The sequence below is a fragment of the Triplophysa dalaica genome, chromosome 15 (genome assembly GCF_015846415.1).
Source record: "Triplophysa dalaica isolate WHDGS20190420 chromosome 15, ASM1584641v1, whole genome shotgun sequence".
Classification (NCBI taxonomy): Eukaryota; Metazoa; Chordata; class Actinopteri; order Cypriniformes; family Nemacheilidae; genus Triplophysa; species Triplophysa dalaica.
Window position 1 is genome coordinate 9,391,322 of NC_079556.1, and position 26,913 is coordinate 9,418,234.

General features: G+C 37.1%; 2 protein-coding genes across 3 annotated transcripts; one reads left to right on the forward strand and one right to left on the reverse strand.

The window, feature by feature from the left end:
- Window positions 1-146: 146 nt before the first annotated feature.
- Window positions 147-3,192, reverse strand: ap4s1 (adaptor related protein complex 4 subunit sigma 1). The gene is made up of 6 exons (XM_056768075.1): window positions 3,002-3,192; window positions 1,188-1,349; window positions 887-973; window positions 697-765; window positions 596-607; window positions 147-441 (listed from the first exon to the last, which is right to left on the reverse strand). Exons 2-6 carry the CDS (start codon window positions 1,323-1,325, stop codon window positions 313-315), a joined length of 435 nt encoding a protein of 144 aa, XP_056624053.1. The 5' UTR covers window positions 1,326-1,349; window positions 3,002-3,192; the 3' UTR covers window positions 147-312.
- strn3 (striatin, calmodulin binding protein 3) lies at window positions 2,042-26,913 on the forward strand. 2 transcript variants are annotated; one of them, XM_056768073.1, is made up of 16 exons: window positions 2,042-2,574; window positions 16,720-16,823; window positions 16,988-17,061; window positions 17,147-17,225; window positions 17,382-17,558; window positions 17,699-17,837; window positions 17,983-18,124; window positions 19,527-19,663; window positions 20,433-20,608; window positions 20,763-20,810; window positions 21,803-21,924; window positions 22,032-22,199; window positions 22,449-22,589; window positions 22,708-22,815; window positions 24,957-25,043; window positions 25,275-26,913. In XM_056768073.1, exons 1-16 carry the CDS (start codon window positions 2,317-2,319, stop codon window positions 25,442-25,444), a joined length of 2,130 nt encoding a protein of 709 aa, XP_056624051.1. In that variant the 5' UTR covers window positions 2,042-2,316; the 3' UTR covers window positions 25,445-26,913. The 2 variants fall into 2 exon arrangements, with proteins under 2 accessions (XP_056624051.1, XP_056624050.1); XM_056768072.1 differs by having other exon boundaries at window positions 2,043-2,574; window positions 17,144-17,225.

The following is a 26,913-nucleotide window of genomic DNA, read 5'->3' on the forward strand; positions in this document are numbered from 1 at the left end:
GTACCCAAAAATAATCTGTTTACCCTCGTGTCATTGCAAACCTGTTTGACTTTTACACAAAAGATATTTTGAAGAATTTTGGTTACCAAAACACCGACCCCCATTGGCTTTATTGTGTTTGAATCATGTCCCGTTTTTAAACAACATGAGGATGATATTTTTATTTTTCGGTGAATACTTTTAAGAGGAAGATTTATTCAATGCATTTCTTACAGGATATCAATGTTAAAAACAATTTTATGGAATAATGCAAATAATTGGTTTAGTTTAGTGTGAATTTATCTTGCTGAACAATTAAGAAATGTCATTTTATCAGCTTTCACCCATCTTATGCAGGGCGAGAAGCGGTGCCAGTATACGGTTCCTATTTGTCTCCACAACGTGTCCATTCAGGATCATTTCATCAAGTATAATATGCACTTTATCTAAATGAAACATTATCTGAGTTAACGTTAAGGAATTAAACGCTAATGATTGTATAAACTCATGCCACAATTCCTATGACAACACAAACAAACTTTGTTGTAAATAAAACTGATAAATAACAAACAAGTTTGTTTAATGCCTAATATATCATTCCTCTTGTAAAGGATACGTCCAGTTCACTCTGTCGAGAGAAGGGTAAAGATAACATCAGTAAATTTTATGTAAAAATACCTGATTATATATTTCTCATCTAACCCTGCCAATACTCACCACACGACTGAAGTACTTGTCTAACACTTCAACAAAGTTGTGCATGAGCTCATAAATTGAGAGTTCGTTCTGTGTAATAGGAACAGAAGTGTTTTAATCAAATTTTAGCATTTGAACCAAATACTTGTATTGACACCTAAATAATCACAAAACAATTTATCAGTCGTTACCAGAAACATGAATATCTAACCTCATTTTCAGTGATCCCAACAACAATAAAAAGAGCTGCATACTGACGATATACCAGCTTGTAGTCTTTATACTCCACAAATGAACACTGTGGAAACAAAAAGAAGAGAAATACAAATGAATAGTAATATAGACTTGTTTGATGTTGCTATATGTACCACTAAATTCCCAGTGGGATCAACAATACATGTATAACCATTAAGCTATCAATCTTGTTTAGACTATATCACACCCCATATACCAGACTAGTGCAATAAAGTTGTGTGGTTAACCATTAAACTGAAAGCCAATTGGAAAATTACCTCTTCCTTCCTCCGGGAGAGACATCCCCTGACCACATCAGCTTCCAGAGCTGCTCTCTTTCCAATGTCTACTGGTTCATAATACTTAGACAGGCGCGTCTGGCCCTGTTTATTGACCATCAGAAGGAACTTGATCATAGTGAACCAGATGAATGTTCTCCACTGAAAAGAAAAATACTCAAGTCATTAGGTTGCAACTGTAACAGTAAGTAACGATAATCGATCGTAAATAACTTCAAATAAGTTATTTTTATGCCTGAATTTATGCATTTCCTTTGTAGTTTCCACAAAAATACCATAGTTACCACAATTTAAAACGCTACCATAAAATCCAAATTTAATGTTGCAAAACAAAATAAATGAATGAATAAAATTGCTACGGGTTTGGTGTTTTAATTTTACAGAAGCAAATTTCAAGACATCACAGTTTAGGTTTCAGGACTTTTAACTGTCATTGTTTTGTATATAATTATAAATTATTTATTCTGTATATACAGTATAAATACTGCTTTTTAATGCCTGAATATTATATTATCAAGTTCAGAAACTGTAGAGGACGAAAAAAAAGGAAGTAATACATACATAGATAAATGTATACAAATAAATAAATGCATGTATATATATATGAATCTACAAATAAAATGTAAACTATGTTTATGTAAATATAGAACTAAATTCAAGCCCAAATTTGTATTATGCCCTTTTTAGGACAATTTTTTTTTTATTCCTACATGTCTACATACATTTCTGTCTGAATTAATTTATACTAAAGTCATTTTAAGAAATAATCTCCGATTTATTCGCCACACACGCACGCATTCCCTGTGTCTTCCCTTCGGTCCTGTATTCGGATGAGGCAGGGTTGGGTGAACGCGTCCCATCATGCAGTGCGCGCCAGTCCTCCCTCACTCGCCCCCGCAGTTAGGAGACTCACATCTAGGGATCGAACTAATGGCGGCCGGCAAATCCGTGCGCTGACACGAAAGCCAAAACACCGTACCACCCCGCTCAGGTGCCAGCCTTCTTCGTGGGGGGCAGGGCGACATCGTATCGCTACGCGAACGGTGAATAAGGGAGGGTTGAGGGGAAACAATCGGTGACTTCTAGCAGGACTTTCCTATTTTTAAATATGGATGAACAGCCCGGCGGAGGAGGAGGAATGGCCGCCCAGAGACAGCAGCAGCAGCCCGCACCGCAACAGGGCAACAACAGCATGAATCCCCAAATGGGCAGCTCTGGAGGGGCACCGATGGTCCAACAACAGCAAGACGAGATGCCAAGGCCCCAGCAGTACACTATCCCGGGGATTTTACACTACATCCAGCACGAATGGGCCCGTTTCGAGATGGAGAGAGCGCATTGGGAAGTCGAAAGGGCCGAACTTCAGGTACAGACCCGTCACGTTAGATCTGCAGAAACCCATGTCTGATACCACATGTCGATGCAATAATCGCAAACAAGTTTATTGTATTTATCTAAACAGCGCTTTTTAAGCACAGTCCTTGATTTGCTAATAAATACCAAAGATCCTGTGAGCTTCCTGTCCGCCCCGTCCCGCACTGCTAGCGACGCGACTAAGTTAACATGAACGCTTTCTCTACATTTTTCTTTCTTTATTGCCATCGTCCACACTAAACTAACTAGAAAATTACATTTACAATGAAATAAGATGTCTTCAATGTACGCGACGGGGCCCTTGTAACGTACCGTACATTGGTTTAGCATGTCTGGATGGGCTAAGCTAAGCTAACATGACATCGATTCACCAACGATATTCACCGACAGCGGGAACGATGGATTCAGTATGATCTTACCCACGGACACAGAACCGGATTTGATAGTTGTTGATGTGTTGTTGTTTAGTGTTTATCGTGCCATGAGAAAGCATCTGTCAATGAGAGCCAGCAGACTTTGTCAACTATTCTCTTGTTCTGCCATTTTGCTGTGGTCAATATGGCGTCCGGATGGGTCTCTTCTTGTATCTATTCAGCCTATTAGCACACTCGCTTTAACATCCCACTGTAATGTACAGTATTTACATTTTTGATATTTTGTGACATCAAGTACACAACACACAGAAGTGACGATTGTCTTGTAAGCACAATTTATGAATGTAACGTTAAGCTGGTCGAGCTTTTTCGTTAACTGCGAAGCTGTTAGCTAGTTTCGAAGCTAACGTTATAATGCCGTTGCTTTAGTTTTGCGCTTATTTTTATTTCTGACATTGTTTCTAGAAAAAATAGAAATATATTTATTTGACTCTAGTCTGGGTATTTTACCACGTTGTACGGTTATCTTAATGCTTGACCATTAGGACTTCAGTTCTTGTACAGTGTTGTGGAATGGGAGACTATACGTTTTTCCTGAGTGACTACAACACACAATCTCAGGGATTGAGAGATATAAAATAATACGAAAACAACCAACATTTGGTCTCATTTTTGCCTGGCTGTGGTGTAACAAACAAGAAGCTGTAAATTGCCCTCTCTTGACACTAAAGGCATGTTTTCTTCTGTTCTACATGTATGCATTTAGCATTGCATTCAAAATGTAGCTTTTTATCAGTATGTGTGTCCTTATAATTGAGCACCGTGACGTTTTGGGTTGTTAGTTTTGACACTAGTTGATTTTGACAGCTGCGAATTTAAGTGCAGTAATAATGTAGGGCCTTTTACTTCAATGTTCTCATGAGTGTTAAATCTCTCCATCTTTAGTGAACGAGGAAAGGATCTAGAAGGCCTGTGGCATGAGGTTGCGTTATGTAAACACTGTGACTCTTCCCTTAGGAGGAATCAAGTAGTTTTACCACCCGTGTTCAAACTTGTCCAGGGACATGCGTGTAAAAGTGACTCCCACTTTAAACCTAATAGGCACTGTCATTATTCAAAGCAGTCAGCTTGTGCTCTCCCACATTCATACCAATCCAGGTTTTCTCAGAAAAGGGTTTGGTCTTGTTTATCTGCTCCGCATTCCATGGTTCAGATGTTCAGCTACTGCATTGTAACTGAACGTAAAAAGATAAGCGCTAGTTTGGGCCCATTATTAGTGCTGTACGTACATTTATATTGGTATCTGTGTGTTTGTGGGAGATGGGGCTAATGTTAGTTCAATGGTTGTAGTGTTGTAGTTTATTGCTGCTTTATGACAGTTTCTTGCCCAAGTTGATGTGAAACTCTTCTTGTCAGTTTGCCAGTCCGTCTAGGCAACGCTGCTAGGAGTGATGTCCTAAACAGTCACATCAGGAACAGAGCTGATTTGGGTTATGTGGGTTAGCTCAGGGTTTGTAGGTCATTGTAGCACCATCTTCAGAGTCATGACTCATTGACTCTCTGTAGCCATCAGCATAAATGTTTTCTGTGTTTTTTATTAATGTTAAAGGAGTCATTCACTCGAATACAAAATTTAATATTTATATATGAATAAAATAATTGCAACAATTAATAATCGTAACAAATAATTGTATGTTAAAGAGATGGTTCACTCAAAAATGAAAATGATTTCATCCTTCACTCGCCCTCATGTCATTCCAAACCTGTTTGGCTTCTTTATTCAGAATAAGCGGAATTTAGAAGAAGATATTATGAAGAATGTTGGTAACCAAATAACAATAGGCCCCATTGACGTCCATTGTATGGACACAAAACCCTGAGACATCTCTCAAAATATCTTCTTTTGTGTTTTCTACAGAAGAAAGAGTCATAAACATGTTTTGACTTGCGTGAGGGTATATAAATGTAGACAGAATTGTGATTCTTGGCGGAGTAATCCAAGAAAATGCTGTTTCATTTTACACATGGCTCATATTTGGGTAAACTACTACCTTAAGCATAACATTAAATGGTTGTAAAACAGTTACTGTATGTAGAAACCAGGAACAAAAGCAAATTTATGAAAACATTGTTTTTTAACCGATTTTTCTGACACGTGTTCACTTATAGATAAAGCCCCTAACACGGAGACATCCCCTAACATCATTGCGGTTTGTTTATCATTCAGTTTAGCTCAACCAGAATGCAGTTTAGCTTCTTAAATACTCTTTAATGTTGTTTAAGTTTAATGAGTTTGAACGTGCCTGTGAGTTTGGTTGATATAGGCATTTTGCTTCACATGCTAAAATTAAACCCATAAGGTCCCTTCATTCAGCTGTTTTTCTCCCACAGCGCCCAGAGTATTTTTAGGGTCTGCGTTCAGTCCGCACAGCTGAAATGCTGTTCTGCCGCTCTTTAAATCGGGTAGGTGACAGAGATTTCCACCGAGCATCAGAGTCTTGCTCAGGGCTGTGAGCAGCCAGCTGTTCCCGACCATATGTGTAATAGCTGTCTTCACAGTCTGCTGATACAAGCAGGGCTGTGTTTTTATAGACCAGTATTCTTTAGCATTACCTGCCTGCACTTAACACTGCTTTAAACACTCAAATAAAAATGTAGGTCTAAGTCAGGTTAGTCCAGAAGTCGTTGAATTATCGATGTTAACTCATAACCAGCCGAAATGAGTAAGGTGTATAACTAATGGCTTAGTGCCGTACTAATGCCGAGTCATGTCATTAATATTCAAGTCTTAATGCACATATCACATTGCAGAGATAAACAAAAGTATACATCTGATAGCTCCAAGCTGTATTGTTGTTTGTTATAGCACTCTTGAGTCTATAGAACTTGAGAACTTTTACTTAAAATTAAAAACAGAAGTGCACTAGGTGTGTTGGAAATGTTTAAAGATATCTCCGTAGAGTCAGAAAACGTGTATGGTATGAGCCACAGTTTGGTGACTGTATTGTAGTTGAAATGTAAATTAACAATACTTCTACCAGACGCGTTGTGTTACAATGAAGATATTTGGAAAAACTGCAGTTCTAGCTACGCAACTTTGATTCACTCATTTATTATTATATGTACTGTATGTTGTGCATCAGATTTTACAGTTGCAGTGTCAGCAAAGAGGCTAAGCGTTCTTGTATACATTTTTGCTGGACTGCTGTGAATTGCGATAAGCATCATGATTTTTGGGGGATAATTTAGTCAAAGGTTGCAAGTTTGCCTAAAAAGGACCTTGATTAACTAAAAGAGGAAGCAAGATTGAAAAAGCGAGTGGGAATTTGCCTCCCTTGAACTATATAGCCTTAAACTTATGTTCTGACCGTTCAGTCCCTGTGATTAAGCCTTAAAGGGATAGTTCACCCAATTTTCATCAATTACTCACCCTTGTGTCATTCCAAACCTGTATGACTTTGTTTTGCAGAACACAAAATAAGATATATTGAAGAATGCTGGTAACCAAACAACAACTTACTATGTATGACACGCAAAACTACTGAGGCATTTCTCAAAATCTCTTCTTTTGTGTTTATATGAAGGGAAAGAGTCATATACTGGTTTATAATGATATTCATTATTTTTGGATCTCTGTAATGATAAAGAGGGAATTCTTACTATTGTTTGGTAGTTTGATTATAAACTAACACAGATTCACACACTAGTCAACTAGTACCGCTGCTTTCTTGAGATTTTGTGTAAATTGAATTAAATGTATATGTTAAAACTTGCTTGACAGGTTGAAATGTATTCATCTGTTATGTGTTACATCTGTTTAGTACATAGAATGAAATATGTTTTTAGAGGATTTCCCCATCTGCCATTGGTTGTTCAGTCAGATTGTGTCTCCTCAGGCTCATGCCATTGGTTGAGCCAATGCTGCAGTTTTGTTCTGTTTATAATTTATTAAAATAAGTCATCTTCAGTAAGCAGGTACTCGGAAAATTACTTCAAATGTTTACGTTGAACCTCTTAAAGTAACTAGGGAAGAGGTTTTAATAATTTACCTGGAGGCAATGCATGCATCAATTGAACGATTATGTTACGTGTTCCTGTACCACTTTACGGTTTAATGTTGTATTTGCTAACATCAGTAAATGCATGGACTTTTTTTTTTCTTTGTTAATGTAAGATAGAATAGATAACTGTTTGTTAATTTACTGTGCATTAACTCATGGTAACGTTACAACTTTTAATTTTGAAGATGAATAGTTGTTGTAGAAATGTTGTTTGTTCATGTTAGCTAATGCATAAACTAATGTTAAAGGGACAGTTCACCCATAAATGAAATTTCTTCATCATTTGCTCACCCTCTTGTCATTTCAAACCTATGCGACTTTCTGTCTTCTGCAGAACATAAAAGAGATTATATATAGCCCCAGCACCCATTCAGCTTTATAGACAAAAAAAACCAATGCACGTGAATGGGTGCCAGTTAGCAACATTCTTGAAAATATCTCCTTCTACGTTCTGTGAAAGAAAGAATGTCAAAGAGGTTTGAAATGACAAGAGTGTGTGTAAATGATTACATTTTTGTGTGAACTATCATTTTAAATACACATTATTATAAAGTGTTACCCGTAGATGTTATATAATGGCATGTTCAATGACAACATCTTCATAACGTTAAAAATCTCAAGCAGCCTAACAACTAGCATGTTTAGTTTGATATAATCCTCTCATATCAAAATTATTTGATCATTATTGCTTCAAACATGCCATTCCCATTCCTCTCTCTCTAACCCACATATTTTCGTGCCGTGAGCTGTTATCTGACGACTGTACGGGGGAATGTGTCATGCGTCGGTAAGGGCTATTCTTGCCCGGCGTGCCACAGCTTTGCTCCTTTGTAAGGCTGTAGTTTAGGCCAGTGATCTCACCGAGTTTCCCTCGGGCAGCCTGTGAGGCGTATCACTGGAGTGACCTCACACATCGATTCCAGAACTATAAATGCTGGGGTGGATCGTAGACGCATGTACTTCTTCTCTCAAGAATATCATCACCTCATGATGAGTAATAAATGTTACCCAAGATGACATAGTGGTCTGTTTTTTATCAGTGTAGGATTTAAGATTTTTCTCCAGTACTTTTCTGGCTGTAGACACGATGCACTCTTGAGCAGAGTGTCTCAGTGTGCCATCTCTTTACAAAATGTCCATGGTTTGAAGACAAGCAAAGACAGCTGTCTCTATGAGAGCTCCAACTGAAAACGTAATGGCTCTGACCACCCAACCACACTTGCCTTCTCTTCACTCTGATGAACTCTTAAAGGAATAGTTCACCCTGAAATGAAAACTCTGTTGCTGTTTATTCACTTTCATGTCATTCCAATTCTGTATGCTGTTTTTTAAACCATGAGACAAAATAAAAGTCTTCACTTAGATCTTTTCCACATGACAACAGTTCAGAGTAGCCACAGCTGTCAGGCTTCATATTAAAGAGTTGAATTTCGCTAGGAATGAATTCATAATGATTTGTTGGGTTTATGTAATGTTTATATTCATTTTCATTTTTGGGCTAAGTGGGCTTTTAATTTAACAGCATTTTTGAAAAAGGATTTTTTTTCATTCTGAAACCTGTCTATAATTTGAGGTGTACAATTCTAAGGGATGTTAAATGATTAGTTGCGGTAAATCACATCCAGAATAAAACTTTGTGTTACATAATATATGTCTGTGCACTGTGCATATACATTTTGTATTTATAAACATGTACGTACTAACTACTAATCTATATATATATACATATATTTAGGGAAATTTTTTGCATGTATACATTTATATATAATTTAAATTATCTATAAAGATTTCTTGATTTTTATATATTTTTCAAATATATACTAGGGCTGTCAAACGATTAAGCGCAATTATCACTTCCAGAATGAAAGTTTGTGTTTACTTTATGGCTGTGTACATTTGCATTTGGCAGACGCTTTTATCCAAAGCAACTTACATTGCATTATTCTATACATTTTACATAGGCATTTGCAATCCCCTGGGCTCGAACCCACAACCTTGCGTTGTTAACGCAATGCTCTTACCACTGAGCTACAGGAAAGAAATACATGCATATATTTAAGGAAAATATGAAATGTAAAAATTAATAAGCATTTATAAATAATGAAAATTATTGGTAAATATAAATAAATGTGTAAATATTTCCTAAATATGTATACATATTTGTATACTTATATGTGTTTTAAAGAGCGAAATTAATATGCACAGTATACAGACGTATACGTGTGTCAACACCAACTTTTATTCTGGATGCGATTAATTGCTTGATACCCCTAATATAAACATGTTATGTTGGTGTATTTTTTAGTGTGACCCAAAAACTACTAGGCTAGTGTTATATCTTTTGTTCATTTGAGTACTTACAATATCTCAAATATTTCCAACTATTTGTAAATCGTGAGAAAATTGTCATTTTAACCAGTGACATGGGGCCGTCTCTGGCAGTCGGCTGTTAATGGCATCATATCCGCATTACCAAAGACACTAGATGGTAAGCCTGCAACCTTTTGTCAAAAATAGCGAAATGCTGGAAAGCAGACTAGAGGCTGTTACATGATTGGCTGAGGTGCCTCACATGATTCATGGAAGTCGTTACATTTCTCCAGACAGTGCTTCTCCCCAATAACACCTTTCAAGCATTACCCTCGGTTTCCGCGTTTACTGCCATAGAAACCATGACAACACAGTCTCGTGGGCAAATGTGAAAAGTATTAGTTTGTTGCGTCTGTAATTCCTTTACTGACAGAAAACTTATGATTATAATATTGATCAACAAGGTTAGTCTCATTGTTTCAATGTATTTTTCTTAATTAAGCATGAGTCTCATTTATATATTTACTAGGGATGCACGATAAATTATCGTCCTTTTCTGTATCGATAATAACATTTAGGCCGATATAGATGCAAGGTTTAGGCTGGAGCTTGGGTGGAGGCAGAAAGATCCCCCTGATCGGATTACCAATGCAAGGTAGCACTAGGGCTGGGCGATGTGTCTTGCAAGTATCCCGACGTTAATAACAACAGACAGAAACCAGAAGATAATTGATAATAATGGAGAATACGCGTTATAACATTATCATTCAATGTAGGCTTTAGCTTGAAGGTTAATGTTTATATGTATCATATATACAAGGGAAAGAATAGTCTAAGTTTACCGGCTGAGAAAATATGTACACTTCAAAATACACCTCCATACTACAGAGAAATGCTAAAACATAGTAATAAAGTGTTTTAAAATATAAATAAAGCGATTAAACGGACATAAATGAGCAGCAGCAACACTGGAAAAAGTTATAATTATCATGTGTTGGAAAAACGCAAGGAGGGTGCCTGTGCATTTAAATAATTTATTAGCAAAAATAAAAAACTATAATATCAGTTACAAGCCGAATGAGCCTGCCAACAAATAACCATAAACATAAAATAAACTAAAATTTACGAAAACAAACGAACGCATAAACGCAGCATTTCTTTGCTTAAATGGTTTAGAACAAATATATTTTAAACAAAACGTACCAAAACAACCTCTGTTTTATTTGCTGAGTACAGTAGATTTTCTACCGTAGACCAAAACTTAATATAATCAAAGCCATATCAACAAAATAAACCAGTAGGATGATTTCACAATGCTAAATACCCTGTCAGGTATTGACATTAAAATAAATTAAATGTATGAAATAAATTTACAGTGTAAAGACCCAGACCAGCATAAATGAAACATGTAGGATTAATTTACAGCGCAGAACCAAATCAAATTGTACTATAGGTATTAAATATGTAGAATGATCATATTCCTGTAGCAGTATAAAATAAACGGGTAGAATGATTTAATGGCGCAAAAAAAATGACTTAACATTGATGTGCACATGCCTGGTAGGATAATCTGATGGGTAGGATGACATTTCACAAGACCTGCAACATTTTTCTACTGCATAAAAGGTATGCATGCACAAACACACACACACAGGAGCGCCACACGCACAAACAAGCGCATAGATAAACCATCTGTTTTGTTTGGCACTTGGTGGGTTCGGAACAAATTCCTTCCCGGTCCGTATCCGCAGATTGATCGTCTGCACAACATTTGCATTAAGTCAAACACACCCGATATTATCGGATATCGCGATGATTTTAAAGTCGATTATCGATTAAAAAATTAAACACGTCGCCCAGCCCTAGGAAGCACACTTGGTTTGCTTGATTTTTAACAATGACAAAAAATATCTCTTTATAATGCACTTGTGAGAGAACTAAAAAAAAGATGACAAACAGTTTCCTTTGTTTAGTTTCTGGCCGATAGTTAACTGCTAGTTTTATTACTAACAAAGTTAGCTAGCATACCCTATGTGTTCAAAAGTTAATGCTGAAACATAAGTTTCCCAGTTTCTGATTTGGGCATACGTGAGATATTTTTAGATACGCACCAAATCATTATCCACACCAACAAAAGACAGTCGTTTTTAAATCTCAAGTTATATAAAGTGAAAGATTTATTTTAGCTGTGTAACAAAATTTATTTGAGTTACAGTTGTTCAGTTTACATTGTCATAAAGTGCGCACTCTGAAGGGTTAAGCAATTACTGTTCTTTTATATGTAGCTCCCCCCTTTAAAATAAAAAGTAACTGGACAGTTGAATCAAAAGCTATTTTATACACAGGTATGGGCTTTTTCTTAAATCATTTCTTCATAAATTAAGCATGTTAAAGTTCTGGAGTTGATTCTACTTGTGGTGCCCACATTATTGGGTTCAGGAAGATCTCCATGCAAGTGAAACGGACCATAACTAGATTTCAAAAACGTAACAAATCATCAAAAAGACCCGGGGAACTTTAAGAGTGGCCAAATGAACAATTTGGTACATTCTGAGAAAAAACAACTCCATGCTAAGCTCAGCAACAAAAAAATCCTGGACGTTTATTTAAGATAAAAGTGGTGGATGAGGACATTATCCTCTCAATGATAAAGAAAAACCCCTTCACAACATCCAGACAACTGAAGAATTAATCCAGATGCTTCTGTCTTCTGTTACATCTCCCCCAAAAAAACCCAGTGCTTTAGGAAGCCATCCATGGAAATGGAAACACACTGCCTGAACACTATTTTACTGAAGGTGTTGTCTGGTCATATCATGATATTCTAGGACCTCTCAGTGTTGTGGTGCTGGTGATGTTACAAACTAATTAGCATATTTGTGTCGTGATCGCCTCGTGTTAGCATTAAGCCCAATTTTTACTTAGGACCTAAAATCCTGATTTATAAACGCATCATCGGACAAAATCACAATACAGTACATCTACATTAAAGAGCTGCTATAGGCTGTTTGCTCTTTCTCGAAAATGTGTTGCTGAATTATAAACGCTTCTTTGATTTTAAATCCAAGTGACAGTTAAACACACTACACGGAGCTTACTACATGCGTGGACGAGAGGGGGAGCTGTCGTGCCCTACATCCATCGCTCTGTCGTCTGATTTTGGTTACAGGTGTCATCTGACTCTGAGTGGTACAGTATCCGCATTTAAAATGGATCTAGTTTCAAAGCCGAATACGACGGCACCGATCTGGTAATATTTTGGTTTCGAATCAGACTAAAGTGGACAACCGCAAGATATTGATACGTCGTTTGTGTAAGAGAGAGACAGCCGCAAAACACTCTTAACACCACAAACTTACGGACTCACCGGAAGTCACATCACCCCACTGAATTTGCCGAACTGGTGAAAACATCCTCGTCCGCGCATACTTCTCGTCAATTGCCTATAACGCAGGCTTTTGAAGGAACAACTAAGTTTAAACGAGACCGCATCAGATGGCGCTCCTTTACTGACAGTGTAACGCAATATAATGAAAAAGGAAATACAGTGGAAAAAACAGCAAAACTTCGACAAGCAGTATGAACTGCCAGGAAAAACATACATTTCCGAAACAGCAATTCCAAATTTATACAGGGAAGTGAAGGATGCTATTCTCCAGGATTTGAAAGTTATTGTCTTTTTTGTAGCCACTACAGACATGTGGTCCGGTTCTAATATGACCCCTTACATGAGCTAAATATGTATTAAGTGTATTTATATTTACTGCCAGGGACATCTTGCAAAAGTTAAGTAATCACAACACTTTAAAAATGATTTCATGAATAAAAAAAATATGAGAATTAAATGCCAAAGTCATAAAATGGACACTTAACCTTATAATAACCATGATTTATTAGACAATTAACCAATTAGCCAAATTTCCTAGTCGTGACAGCTCTATTTTAGAGCTTGTTCAGCTATTTTAGAAGTGTAATTTACCAATCCTATTCTTAAAGCTCTTGCACTTATTTGTGAACCCTCTGTAGTTGTCCCTGCCTTCTCTTTATTGTTTATTCATTGGCATATTTACCTCTTTGAGATTGTTCCTTAATTGTCTGGATGTTGTGAAGGGGTTTATATATATATATTCTGCTTTGCAGTTTTATGTACCATTTGCTGTCATGTTACAGAAGCTCTTACTTATGTTTCAGAAAACACGTTCAGTGCGTGTCAAGTGATGTTGTTTGTGTGTGTTGGAGTTTAACAGTTCAAGTACATGATGTACCAGTAGTGTTGACTCAATCAATGGGTTGTCGTCTGTCGTGTCATGTATTCTAGTCAAATTTCACAGGAGCAAGTGTGTCATTTGCGATGAATTTATGGACTCCCACATGCATACGCATATACATACCGTTTTATTAACAACCCCCCCCACAATGTTCTTTTCTGTCATCCTAACAACAAGTAGGAAAATATTGCATCAAAAGAATGTAAAGGACAAGTCTAAGGTTGTTCCGCAAGCCCATATCACCTCCCCTTTTTCTACGAAAACCCCACAGGAAGTCCTCTTTCAGTTTACCTACTAAATAGATCGGGTTATTTGAACCTGCAGGAGCTTTTCTCTAGAGGAAGAAAGGTTGAGGGTTTGGGTTGTCTATAAATAACCCCGCCCCTTGCCTCCTCTCATTCACTCACTGGCCTTTAAGAGGGTCAAGTTGCACAGCTGCTCTCATTTGCTAATGTTAACCTGCTCTGGAGAGCTCTGTTCCTCTGGGCCGGTGCCTGCGGGCGGCTTTGTGTTGCTTCCCTGTATACATGTTTCAACTGTGATCCATTATAAAATGGACAGATTTACAACTATCGGAAGTAGAAGTCAACCGATATTGGATTTTATTTAGCTATGTTTGGCAGTATCAGCTGATAACTGATAGTTTGCTAAATTTATACTGAAATAAAACGCAAGGTAAAATAGCTCAAGTTACAGAAATAATCACTATTGACTTAACTGTAAAAATATGTTAAAACAATGCAAAAATATGAACATATTTTAAATAATCATATCCAAACTGTAATGCATTAAATTTATGCAAAAGTATAAGAAGGCTGCTAGTTTCATGAATCTGCTGTCAGTCCCGTTTAGAAGTCAAACTTTAATCTGAACACAGTTTTAAAGATGGGGTAACACATGCAGCTTCTGCCAATCTCATATTAAAATTGAGTACCTATAGAGTAGTACTGCATACTCCGTATCTTCGAAGAGTCTTTAGTTTCATCGCATTGATGCCAGTGCTCTTTTTCTCACGCTCGCTCAGTTGATGCGTGGGTGTGCTCTTTCTCTCGCTGCTGGTTGACACGTTGGCGTGCTCTTTGCTCACGTTGGAGGAGCGGGTGTACTTTTCAGGGAGAATTGCCCAATAAGGGACAAAGAACCCTTGTTACGAAATGAAAATCAATGTTTGAAAAGTAATTTCTGAAATCTGTACGTAGGGCTGTGGCGATAACCGCATTACAGCAGTATGCTGATGTCATCACCGCACGCTTTTTGTATTGTAGCGCACAGAAATATATACGTAATGTTGATTTGTCGCAGTTGAGTGTTTTTTTTCCTGCGCCGTTAGAAGTAGAGAGGTTACAGTAATTTGGATCCCCGGAAAAAAAGGATGAGCAGGTTTAGTTCATACCGGCACGGATGTGTTTTACATTGCCCTGAGTTTCGAGTAACCTAAAGTAAGTCAGTTTATAACATTATTAAAAAAATGGCCACAAATCTAGTGTTGAAGCCAAATGATGTGTCTACTATTTGGGCACAAAATGTGAATTGAGAGTCTGTAATAAATAATGTTTTCTTTGTCGTTCAAGGACAGGATATGTCTTGTTTAGCTTTGCATTAGTATCAATAAATAAGGTATTTATTTTAACTAAGGTAACTCGGGATTCACAGCTCGTTTGAAAACAAAGAAGAAAAGCATCCATGCAAATTTAATTAAAAGGCTGTAACCTGTTAGCTTCTTTGAAGGAAAATTCAGGCTTCTAGGTATGGAAAGGTACCAGTCTTATATGCTAAGGCCAAATTCATAAACATTATTTGCAGTGAAATGTACATTTTCATGTTTCAAATTGTTGAAATTAGCATTTATATTTTTTATGAACAAATACATTTACAAAAGAACAAATGTTAATAAATGGATCATTGTTAGTCATTTAATATTATGTTGGTATTTGTATACCTTATGCAAGTAAGGTAAACGAATTCTGTGGCTCACCAGTTTTGAAACATTTTAATATGGTGATATGAGTGAGCTGAGCATAACAAACGATCCAGGCATCCGGTAAACTTAAAATAACTTGCGATCTGTATGAACAAAGATTAAGGAACACAAATGGTTTTTTAAATTTTCTGCATATTAAAAAATCATTACAGATGAAGTGAAGAAGCGTTAAATAAGACGTGACAACTCTATGGTCTTCTGTAGAGCTAACTTAACCCTGTGGGGATGCATTTTTAATCTTTTGAAAAAAAAGAATATTCGAAAAGCATTTTTAACTTTCGAATAGTTATTGCAGATCCAATATTTGAACATTTGGGCACATCCCTAGTTAAGAGCCTCGGCGAAACCAAACAAAGTGAACATGGTTGTTTTCCTCGCACGAAACATGAAGACCAAAAAATAACAAAACGATTCACTAAAGCAACCAAGTAGTTGTACAAGAGCCGAACACTTGTACTATAGGCTAGCCATATATTCCCATTTTATGTTTATGTTGCTTTTGTTTTTTGTTTTTATAAGAGTAGCTTTATTAATTGTTAAATAATATTAATAATAATTTGCTGTTATGATTTTTTGTATCTTCACCACGGTGAGAAACAAAACCTTACCGTCAAAGCCCTACCTGTATGAGCTCTATCGAGCACAGAAATACTGTGCCATACGCCAAACTAGTTTTTAAACAAGATGACAATGTTAAGCATGAGAATCTATTCGCATGCTGCCGCACAGTGTATTTAATACCCTGCTTTTAGATGCCGATGCATCTAAGAATCTAATTTTTCCTACACCCGTTGTAAAGAAGCCCGAATGCATTAAATAGCTTGTTACCTCATCTTTAAGATATTTATGTGCCATGTAGCCCATTTCTTCTATTGTGTATAAATATGTAGAGGATATTGCTTTCCTTTGGATTAACTTCCATTTGCCCGAGTCAGCACAGCCATCATTGTCAGTATAGAAATGGCTTTGATTTATTAATAAGCATTGATTGATTGTAAAGAAACGCTGTCGTCTTGCTTACGAAATCACTTGAACATCCAATTATTGTCTGTTCAACATTACCTCTCTGCAATAAGAATGATGATCGAAGTAAATACTTCATTTTGCAGCAAATCAGACCTTATGTATTTTTTTGTCTTACAGGCCCGAATAGCATTCCTTCAAGGAGAAAGAAAAGGTCAAGAAAACTTAAAGAATGACCTTGTTAGAAGAATAAAAATGTTAGAATACGCATTAAAGCAAGAAAGGTTTGTACTTGTTTTATTCTGTCTACTTTTTGCTTTCTCATAATATAATATCATTATTTCATTAATATTATACATTAAATTATTTCTAAAATATTTAATGTGTTTATATATATATTTTAAATTTTTTGAGAAAAAATAACAAAAAGTCTCTCACCCATTACCAGAGCAAAATACCATAAATTAAAATATGGGACAGAACTAAATCAAGGTGAAGTGAAAATGCCCAGCTTTGAATCAGGTAAAAATAATTCACATATTTGTGTACCTGTGTTTTGGCTGCATGGGTTTTATTTGATATTTAATCATGTGTTTCTTTTCAGAAGATACCAAAGATACAGAGGTGTCGGCCATACCTCAAAACAGTCAGTTAACATGGAAACAGGGCAGGCAACTCCTCAGACAGTAAGTTGGCCTGTGGCCATAAGTCAGTATGTTTTTCTGCCAGTAAGTCTCAGTCTGCCGGTTAAGGAAGTTCATGTAACATCATATTATGACTTCTAACCCCTGATTGTTAGAGCTTCATATGTAGTTCTCTTTATGCGTCTGTGTTCCATTCAGATATCTTCAGGAAGTAGGCTATACAGACACAATATTGGACGTTCGGTCGCAGAGAGTAAGGTCATTACTGGGGCTGTCTGGCTCTGAGCAGAATGGTTCAGTGGAAACCAAGAACCTAGAGCAGATTCTTAATGGAGGAGAGTCTCCAGCCAAAAGAAAGGGACAAGATATGAAAAGGTACAGATTTCCTGACTCATTATTCCTTGAAAATGAAATAATTTCTGTCCTGACTAAGGCCTGGTATCATAGTTATCATACCTTTCTTGTTTAAAGAGAATTTCTGCTTAACTTAGTGATCAAAACCTTTGATTTAACAGGAATCCAGAGGTTCTGGAGACATTTAATTTTTTAGAAAATGCAGATGATAGCGATGAAGAGGAAGATGAGGAGGGCGATATAATGGAGGATGTGCCGGACAGAAGTGATACGCTCAGAATAAGAAAGCATAAAATTAAGGTGAGTGTTGATTTAAGTGGCGAAGGATATTGATAATATTATGATGAATAATAATTATATTGGTATTATATAAACACGGACATCATGGAAACATAGCATAGTGTAAGTAGAGATGACCGTAAAAGCATAACTGCTTTTCTATCAGGTTGGAAATGAAGGTTTGGCATCAGATCTGCCAGATGACACGGACACAGAAGAGGCACTGAAGGAGTTTGACTTCCTGGTGAACGCCGAGGATGGAGAAGGGGCCGGGGAGGCCCGGAGTTCAGGAGATGGCACAGAGTGGGGTAAAATACTCTCTAGTAATTTCAAAATAGCTTTACAATCAATTATGAGTAAAAATACGGCACATCTTTTGAGAAAATAAACAGACTTGTGAGTTTTATGAGGTGGGACAGGTGGAGGGTTGAAAGAAGGGTTAGAATTTAAGTATTAGTTAAAGGAACATAAATCATTTTCTTTCTTTAATGAATTGAATGCAGGTGGTTCAAAAAAAACAAAAAGCAGCAGTCTCCAATAAAATATTCCAAAATGTTGAGGCGTGCTGTTCCTTTAACTTTTGCTCGTGTGTTCTTCATTTGTGCCGGGCTGCACGCTGACCCTGCAGTTGAGTGTCAGTTAGGCCAGTTGTCGCATCAGCATTCTTGTGTCCTCCAGCGCAGGAGATTCTCTTACCCTGATCCAGAGCCAGCTGGGTCACACACATCAGCCCACCACACACCCACACTTCTACTGTCTTTAGCTCTTACACTCCTCTGGCTGCTCTGTCCCAATTCTGAAATTAAGGATTATGTCAATTAGACCTTAAAAGGACGTGTATTTTGAAAGAACCATACATTGTCAAATTAGGTATATGTGAAGATGTCGATCAAATTTATATAGGGGATTGTGGATATAAGCATGTACAGTCGCGGAAAAAGTCGAGGGACCATTCCAAATTTTTCTTTAAAATCTGAATTTCTAGATGTATTGTGGCCATTCCAGTCAAGTGTCTGTTGAATTTCAACAAAATCAAACCTCAGGAGTGACATAACGTCATCCAACAGCAATGTGAAATACTAACAGCATGACAAGACACAAATACTGTGATAAACATCCAGGTTATCACATAAACATATTTTTTTAACTTAGCCATGTAGAAATATAACTGTTTTATTTCTTAAAAGTTAATATGAACCTGTTTTCTTTGCAGTATTTGATGTCTGAAAAAATACAGAGCATCTTTTCTGTTATTTTGTTTCTCTTGTTTTCATTTTCTGCAAATAGAAACAATATATTTATTTGAAATTTGGTATAAATTTTGTTAGTAGTTCACAGAATGAAACAAAAATGATAATTTTACCTTAAAATCAGAAAACAGTCTTTGAAATGATCTCTTATTTTTTTCCACGGCTGTATATATTATTATTAGAGTGCAATATCATCTTATGACAATGATTCGCTTGTAATTACATTATTAGAACTCATGAAAGTATGAACATATTACCTGTTTGTTTCTTTCCTAAGGAGTATTTATTTAGCATCAACCCTATGAGCTGTGTAATGGGGTTCAAGTGCAAGTGTATGTGTTTGTAAAAGAGCGTTTGTAAAAGAGCTTGAGATCTTGCTTAACCAATCAGAGAGCTCTGGATTCCACTTCATAGTGGCACCTTGTTTACAGTACCCCTCTCTATGCTTTTCTATTCTTAGCTGAGCCTTTGCCATTCACGCCTGGTGGGGGCAAGTCCTTTATCATGGGCTCTGATGACATGTTGGAAAGTGTGCTAGGCCTGGGAGATCTCGCCGATCTGACCGTGTCCAATGACGAGGCTGAATACAGCTATGATGTAAGCATGCCATCTTGTTTAATTGGTTTTAATGAAGAGAACATTGACATAAATGGTAGAGATACCATTTATAATAAAGATGTATTATAGTTCATCATCTACGGTCATTTCAAACCTGTATGGCTTTCTTTCTTCTGAAGAACACGAAAGAAGATATTTTGAAGAATGTTGGTAACAACATTGGTCAACCATTGACTTACGTAGTTTTTTTGTCTGGACAATCGAATTGAATGTGTACCTTCATTGTTCGGTTACCAACATTCTTCAGATTATCTTCGTTTGTGTTCTGCAGACGAAATGAAGTCATACAGCTTTAAAATGACAAGAGGGTACGTAAATGATGACAGAATTTTCATTGTGGTTGAACTGTCTCTTTAAAGGTCCAGTGTGTCATTTTTTTGGAGCATCTATTGACGGAAATGCAATATAATGTACATTACTATGTCTTCAGAAGTATATAAAGAGCTTACACAGCTATTAGTAAGCTATTTAGCTATTTCTATCTACATACACCGGGGTTCTCCTTGCATGTTATTCGCTATGTTCTGTCAGCCGTCGTAGTGTTTAAAACGGGAGGGGTGGAGTGAGTGGCTGGATGCAGTTTACAACCTTGCCGCTAGATTTCACTGACTGGACCTTTAATACAGTTTAAACGGTGTACATCTTGTAAAATATTTTAGAAAAGAATCATGCCACCTGCGATTTCCAGGTTTTATGTCACAGTTGTTGAAATACCTATACATTGGTGTTCCCCTACCTCTACTTTTAGCTGCCAGCCAATAAGGACGCATTCAGAAAGACATGGAATCCCAAATATACCCTGCGAAGCCACTTCGATGGAGTCCGGTCCCTGGCCTTCCATCCTGTGGAACCGGTACTGGTCACCGTCTCGGAAGACCACACCCTTAAACTCTGGAACCTCCAGAAGACGGTTCCTGCCAAAAGGTAAGGGATGGTTTTGCATTCTGGGAATAGAGCATTAGTGGTTTTGATCTACAGGTATGGCATACTCGTATTCGGAAAATGATTTAACATGTTGTTTCGTACAGATTTTGTTTAACAAACACGACTAAACGTCATGTTTTATCTGTCATTGCAGAAGTGCCTCTTTTGATGTGGAGCCTATATACACCTTTAGAGGGCATGTGTGAGTATTGATTTCATCAGCTTTATCTTGGGGTTTTTTTTGTGTGGTTTAAGGATCATGCAACGAAAGTATTGCCGAAAGGCTTCATCAAACAGGCAGATTATTGGTATTATGTGCTCAAAAAAGGTTCTCGCACCTTCTTTGCTCACATCATCCATCAGAATGTGACATGTTATTCATCATTCTACAGAACGTGTTCCCAATGTTCTCTGTTCCAGTGTGCAGTGAGCACAACAGCAAAAAGCGTGTGGTGATGTCACAGTTATTTAAAGCCAGTTCCAGAAACTCCCAACGAGCATGGCTTGTTGTTCGAGAGGTTTTTTAAATCAGTGGTTATAAGGAGGACACATAACTTTAACCCTCAGATCTCAGTCCCATTTTTGTGAGCACATATGATATGGTACCATTTTACCATTTGCTCTGGGATGTTTTACTTTACTGTCAGCACTTATGACTGACCAAGCAGGAAATTTCTGTTGCCTTGAAAGAGGCTGTATTCTTCTTTATGTACACTTATATATACTGTACATATGTGCATGAAAACTATTTAGACACTTAAGCCACACTTAATAATTCATGAATCTCTTTTGCATTGGATAGCAAGCCAAGTGGAATCTCCATACAAATGAAGCATGAGTTTTTAGATATTTCAAAATATTTATTTTTAAACCTAACAGATGTTCTTCTTTGCATGGGTTATATTTCTTAAAAATAAATTTTGCCTGGTGATATATTTTGTTATCTTCATCTAATGCAACATTTTTCAAGCTATTGACTTCCATTCAAAATCAAAATTCGTATTTCACTGCTTTCCAAAGGCCGAGTTTGGTTACACAAATGTAACCATTTTGCATTTTCAAATTCTTGTGTGACCGTGACATTCAAACATTTCTAAAATGGCTGAAATGTCGAGAGATATTTTGTGTCTCTTTATCAGTTAATGTGTCAATGGCAGATTTTAAACTTCTAAAGTTGTTTTCTGCTTTCCGTAGTGGGCCTGTTCTCTCATTGGCTCTGACCTCAAATGGCGAGCAGTGTTTCAGCGGTGGAATCGATTCAACAATACAGTGGTGGAACATCCCCAGCTCAAACGTAGACCCTTACGATACATATGGTAAGAAGAGGAGAAAATCACACAAGCATAGCACTATGTTTGGCACTGCAGAGACTTGTTTCGCAAGTCTATATATTCGACTAAGAAAAGTCCCTTGTTTCGCTCAGATCCCAGCGTGTTGGCTGGTACATTGTTGGGTCACAGTGATGCGGTGTGGGGGCTTGCTTACAGTGGAATCAAAAACCGGCTGCTCTCCTGTTCAGCTGATGGGACGATCAAATTGTGGAACCCTGAGGAGAAGTCACCGTGTCTGAAGACGTTTAACTCAGATAGAGGTTAGAGGAGGGTTCCATTCATTTGGGGATTTCCAGGCTTGTAAAAGAAGGAAGTTTGTAAAAGCATTAGGTCATTCTAATCATTGGTTACTGCTATTTAGTAATATCACGTAATATCATTTTATAATGACTGATTATTTAAAAGAAGTTAATTGATCAATATTTGTGTTAACCTTGTTTTTATGTGGCATTTAGCAATGTATTTATATGTCGGTTTACTTGTTCACATGTATAATTTCTTTATTTCAGATCATGGTATGCCCACATCCATTGACTTCAACGGGTGTGATCCAGCTCATATGGTGGCATCCTTCAACACGGGAGACGCTGTCATTTATGATCTGGAGACATCTCAGCCCATTGTGGTGTTCTCCGCACAGGGAGAGAGCGGTAACTTCATTTCTACATCTCAGTGTTAAGAATCAAAGCTTTTCTTTGTAGATAATGTAGTTCTTCAGAGTTGGATTGGTGATATGTTTTGTTTATGTATTCCTCTGGTTTGTTGCAGCTATTCCTTGTGGGAATCATATAAATCAAGTAGTCTCCCACCCAACCCTGCCAATCACAGTCACAGCTCATGAGGACAGACACATCAAATTCTTTGATAATAAATCAGGTGAGTGTTGTGTTGTTGTTGGTGTTTCAGTCTATATAAATGTCCATCATAAATATCGTAGCTGTCCTTCAGAAACCTTTTATGTCCAAATTTGTTGTTTTTCAGGAAATGGAAAAAAACACTCTACTTTTATTAATGATTACATACCGTGTTGTCAAATTTGAAAACTACTTTTTAATAGGGATGCCGAGTTTTGGTCGATTACCAATAGTTATTAAATATTGGAAGCCGATAACCAATATATTGGTTGATATACAATATTTAAATATTAATATTAGACAGTAGCAAAAGGCAAAAAGTTGTCCACTGCAAGGTAACCATTAGTTCTCATTTTCCCCTTAAAATCATGTACCAAGCCTACTTTATAATAGTTAACGATTCTTTAACCTTCAAACTTTCCTGTTTTTTTTATTTAATAAGCAATTTACAGGTGTTCTTCCTGAGCAACCCAGAAAAAAAATCTTAATTGCCACATCTAACAGGGCTCAAGACAGAAAGCATTCAGACAGCAGTCTGATTCAATCTATATGCTTTTTTTCCTATAATTTACATAAATATTGTATCTAGACTGTACTGTATTTTAACTGTGAACAGCATGCAGCTGAAGAAGTTTAACCAGAGGAAATGATTTATGATTTATCGGCCATAATATATCGGCCATAATATATCGGCCTAAATTTTATTATCTACCGATAACCTTAAAAACAACCATTTATCGACCGATATGGGAGATAATTTATCATGGATCCCTACTTTTTAATACTTATGTATTGGTTAGATATTTGCAAAACCCAATGAGAAACATAAAGGGTGACTAATAATGATTTATGGCATAATAAGAGATGCAAGGTTTCAGAAGGAAAACAGCCTTTTGCTATTAAACATTTTTCATTACATAATATGTCAGCACAATTTGTTTGTGTAGTAAAGAAAACAAATTAAGGGATTGTATTTTTTATATATATATATATATATATATATATTAATATTAATGCGTTCTAATTAGTGGTGGGCATAGATTAATTTTTTTAATCTTGGAATTAATCTAGATTAATCTAGATTAAAATGGCTCATTTGAATTCTGCCGAAGGCATTCAGAATATGTGTGCTACCCAAATAATGACTAAAAGTAAGTCTTTGAGAACGGGTTTCTCAAGCCAGGTGGCGCATTAGACCAGGGGCTCATCTCCTGTTTCCAAAATGCATCACAAACTGCTTGAGAAAGCTGTTCTACTATGATAATTGGTGATGAAAATTAAATTATGTTCAATAAGATGAACTTGTGTTTACTTCCGCATTAGCTAAGGGATGCTTTCGTTTAGGTGGTACTTGACTGGAAGAGCTCCTACAGTACATTTACATTTAGTCATTTAGCAGATGCTTTTATCCAGAGCGATTTACAAAGAGTGAGGGAGCAACAAGCGATATGTCATACAGGAGCCATAATACATTAGATCTCAATACAAAGTTACTGGTTTCAACTAAAGCTAGACCACTACCTGTTGAGAGAAAGTGTTTTTTTAAACCAATTCCGCATTGCACAAGGTGCAAACAACCTTAGTCTTGTCGATGTTTCCATTGGGAAGCTTTTTTAAAATTAATATTCCCTGAAGCAAACCCGGCGGCTTCATAGCTGCATCCATGTTAGCACGTCACGTTTGATGCGGTAATTTCACAGTAACGTTATGTTGTGTTCAGACCAAATGCGAATGGCACGTCAAGCGCGAGTGATTTATATGTTAATGCAAAGAGCCAATAGACCTACTTGCTGCGCGAATCGCGCGAATGAAGCCCTGGTTATGAGATGATGAGGCGGCTTCTGCTTCCGCGAATGACACGAATCACGCGAGTTGAAAAATCTCGTTCTCGCCCTGTACAGTTCAGTTAAGCTGGTATACATCCGCGCTAAAATATCAAGGTGAAAGTCATCATAGCTTGCGTAGTATAGACCCAGCTCCCAACCCAACTTTGAGAATAGATTAACGGCGACATTTTTTTTATCGCGCGATAAAAGTCTCACTGCGTTAACGCCGTTAACGGCCCACCACTAGTTCTAATGCATGTTTCTCTTTGTTTCGATTTTTTTATATATATTTAATGCCAGGGATTACTCATCACCTTCTGTCCATCTCTCTGTGCAGGTAAAGCCATTCATGCAATGGTGGCTCACTTGGATGCTGTGACTAGTCTGGCTATAGATCCAAATGGTATCTACTTGATGTCAGGAAGTAAGTATTATTTACACATATATGATTTATAAACAGGCTTTCCCAGCTGAGTAAAACAATAAAACAATTGACAATTTTAATGCAAAGTTTTGTTTTAATGCGTACAAAATTTTATTTATAAAGAAATGTGTACAGAGTTCTTGTATACATGTTTTCATGAATAGTTTCACCTATAAATACACCTTAAAAATAAAGCTCAGGATAAAAAACCTTTTCTTCATCATCCATCAGGTCACGACAGTTCCATCCGCCTTTGGAACCTGGACAGTAAGACTTGTGTACAGGAAGTTACAGCTCACAGGAAAAAGTCGGACGAGGCCATATATGACGTTGCCTTCCATCCATCCAAGGCTTATATAGGAAGTGCTGGAGCCGATGCCCTGGCCAAAGTGTTTGTATAAAAAGCCCTCGACCGCACCTGAATCAGTTCATACTTTTAAGACCGAGAGCAAGAAACGGACGGTTTTACTGCCTTGTGTAACAAGAGTAGCATTTCACACACTACAACGACGTGGCTTCCTCCACCACCACCTCTGCTGTCAAACTCACGCTACACACACACCGATACCAGGTGCCATGAGGGGAAGTGCTGTTTTTGTGAAGCCAGTGTGGAGCGCTCGATCAGTTTAAAAAAATGTTCCTCAGAAAAGAAAAATTAACTGTAATTTACTTTAAGTCAGAGCTGGAGTGAGACCAGTGTTTGTAGCCTTTCGACTGGTTTTTTGTCCTGTAGGTATGTTTCAGTGACCATGAAGTGGTTCTCATGTTCATCAGTAGGTTGTCATTGACCATTACCTGGGCTGGCGGAAAGGAGCCCCGCCCACCCCGGCGAGCCATAAACCACACCCTTATCCAGTCGCCTTCCCCACCCTAATGTAGCGTGAAAACCAATACAGTTAAACACTTCAACTCAGTCAGCCTCATACCTTTAGAGTTTGTTCCATGTTTGTGTAAAAAAGTATAGTTTTTATAATCAATTTTATATAAATAAAGACTGTCGTAAAACCGCTGAAAATCACTTTTTTTAAAGGAAAGGGGCTATAATCCCTCTCAAGCCCTCCATTTTACCCGGTTCTCTTTCATGACTGCTCTTGTGTCTCTGGAAACTTGGGATGAGTGCCACGATATCGCATACTGCTACGTGACATTGCTTTAATCTTGTTTTATCACATAAAATTGAGACTGTACACTAGTAGAAATACGTATGTGGTGCTCTGAGAGCTTTTAGGAATCTACAGATAAACTGCAGTGTCCTGTCACATGATGTTTTGTACACCTTACTGTTATTGAGTTGAATTATCACAGGATCTGAACGCTATTGGCTTATTTATTTTCAGTTTGTGGATAGTCTTGTTTTTTGTTCAGAGCAAAGCTCGATGGTAACTAGTAGATTGGGCTGCAAACCAATTGGGGCTCATAATCCAATAACAAGCAAACCTATAGATGAATATTAATGTTTTTTTTTAAACATACACTTTCTGACCTGGTTGCTAGTGGGGTTTGCATTGACTTCATGCTGGCTGGCAGTTGGAAGCATGGTCAAAAGTTAAGGGATTTTAAAAACACTTCTAAATATTTGGTTCTTCTGTCCCAATCCTTTGTTAAAGGATTTTTAAAGAAACAGTGCAGTTTATGGTGTAACAAAAGACCTTTGGTTTGTGTAATGCATGATTAAGACAATAAAGTATTTTTTCTAGTCTTCCAAAAGATCTGATCAGTTTGAAGAGTTTTGATGAGTTTTGTAAGGTTTTTGATTTACTACGACTCAGCAGATTTTAAAGATTGTACCACATAGCAAAACGCAACTGTTGAAAAGTAATGTATATAAAATGTCTATAATAAATATTAAATGGTGTATCTGTATATGCAA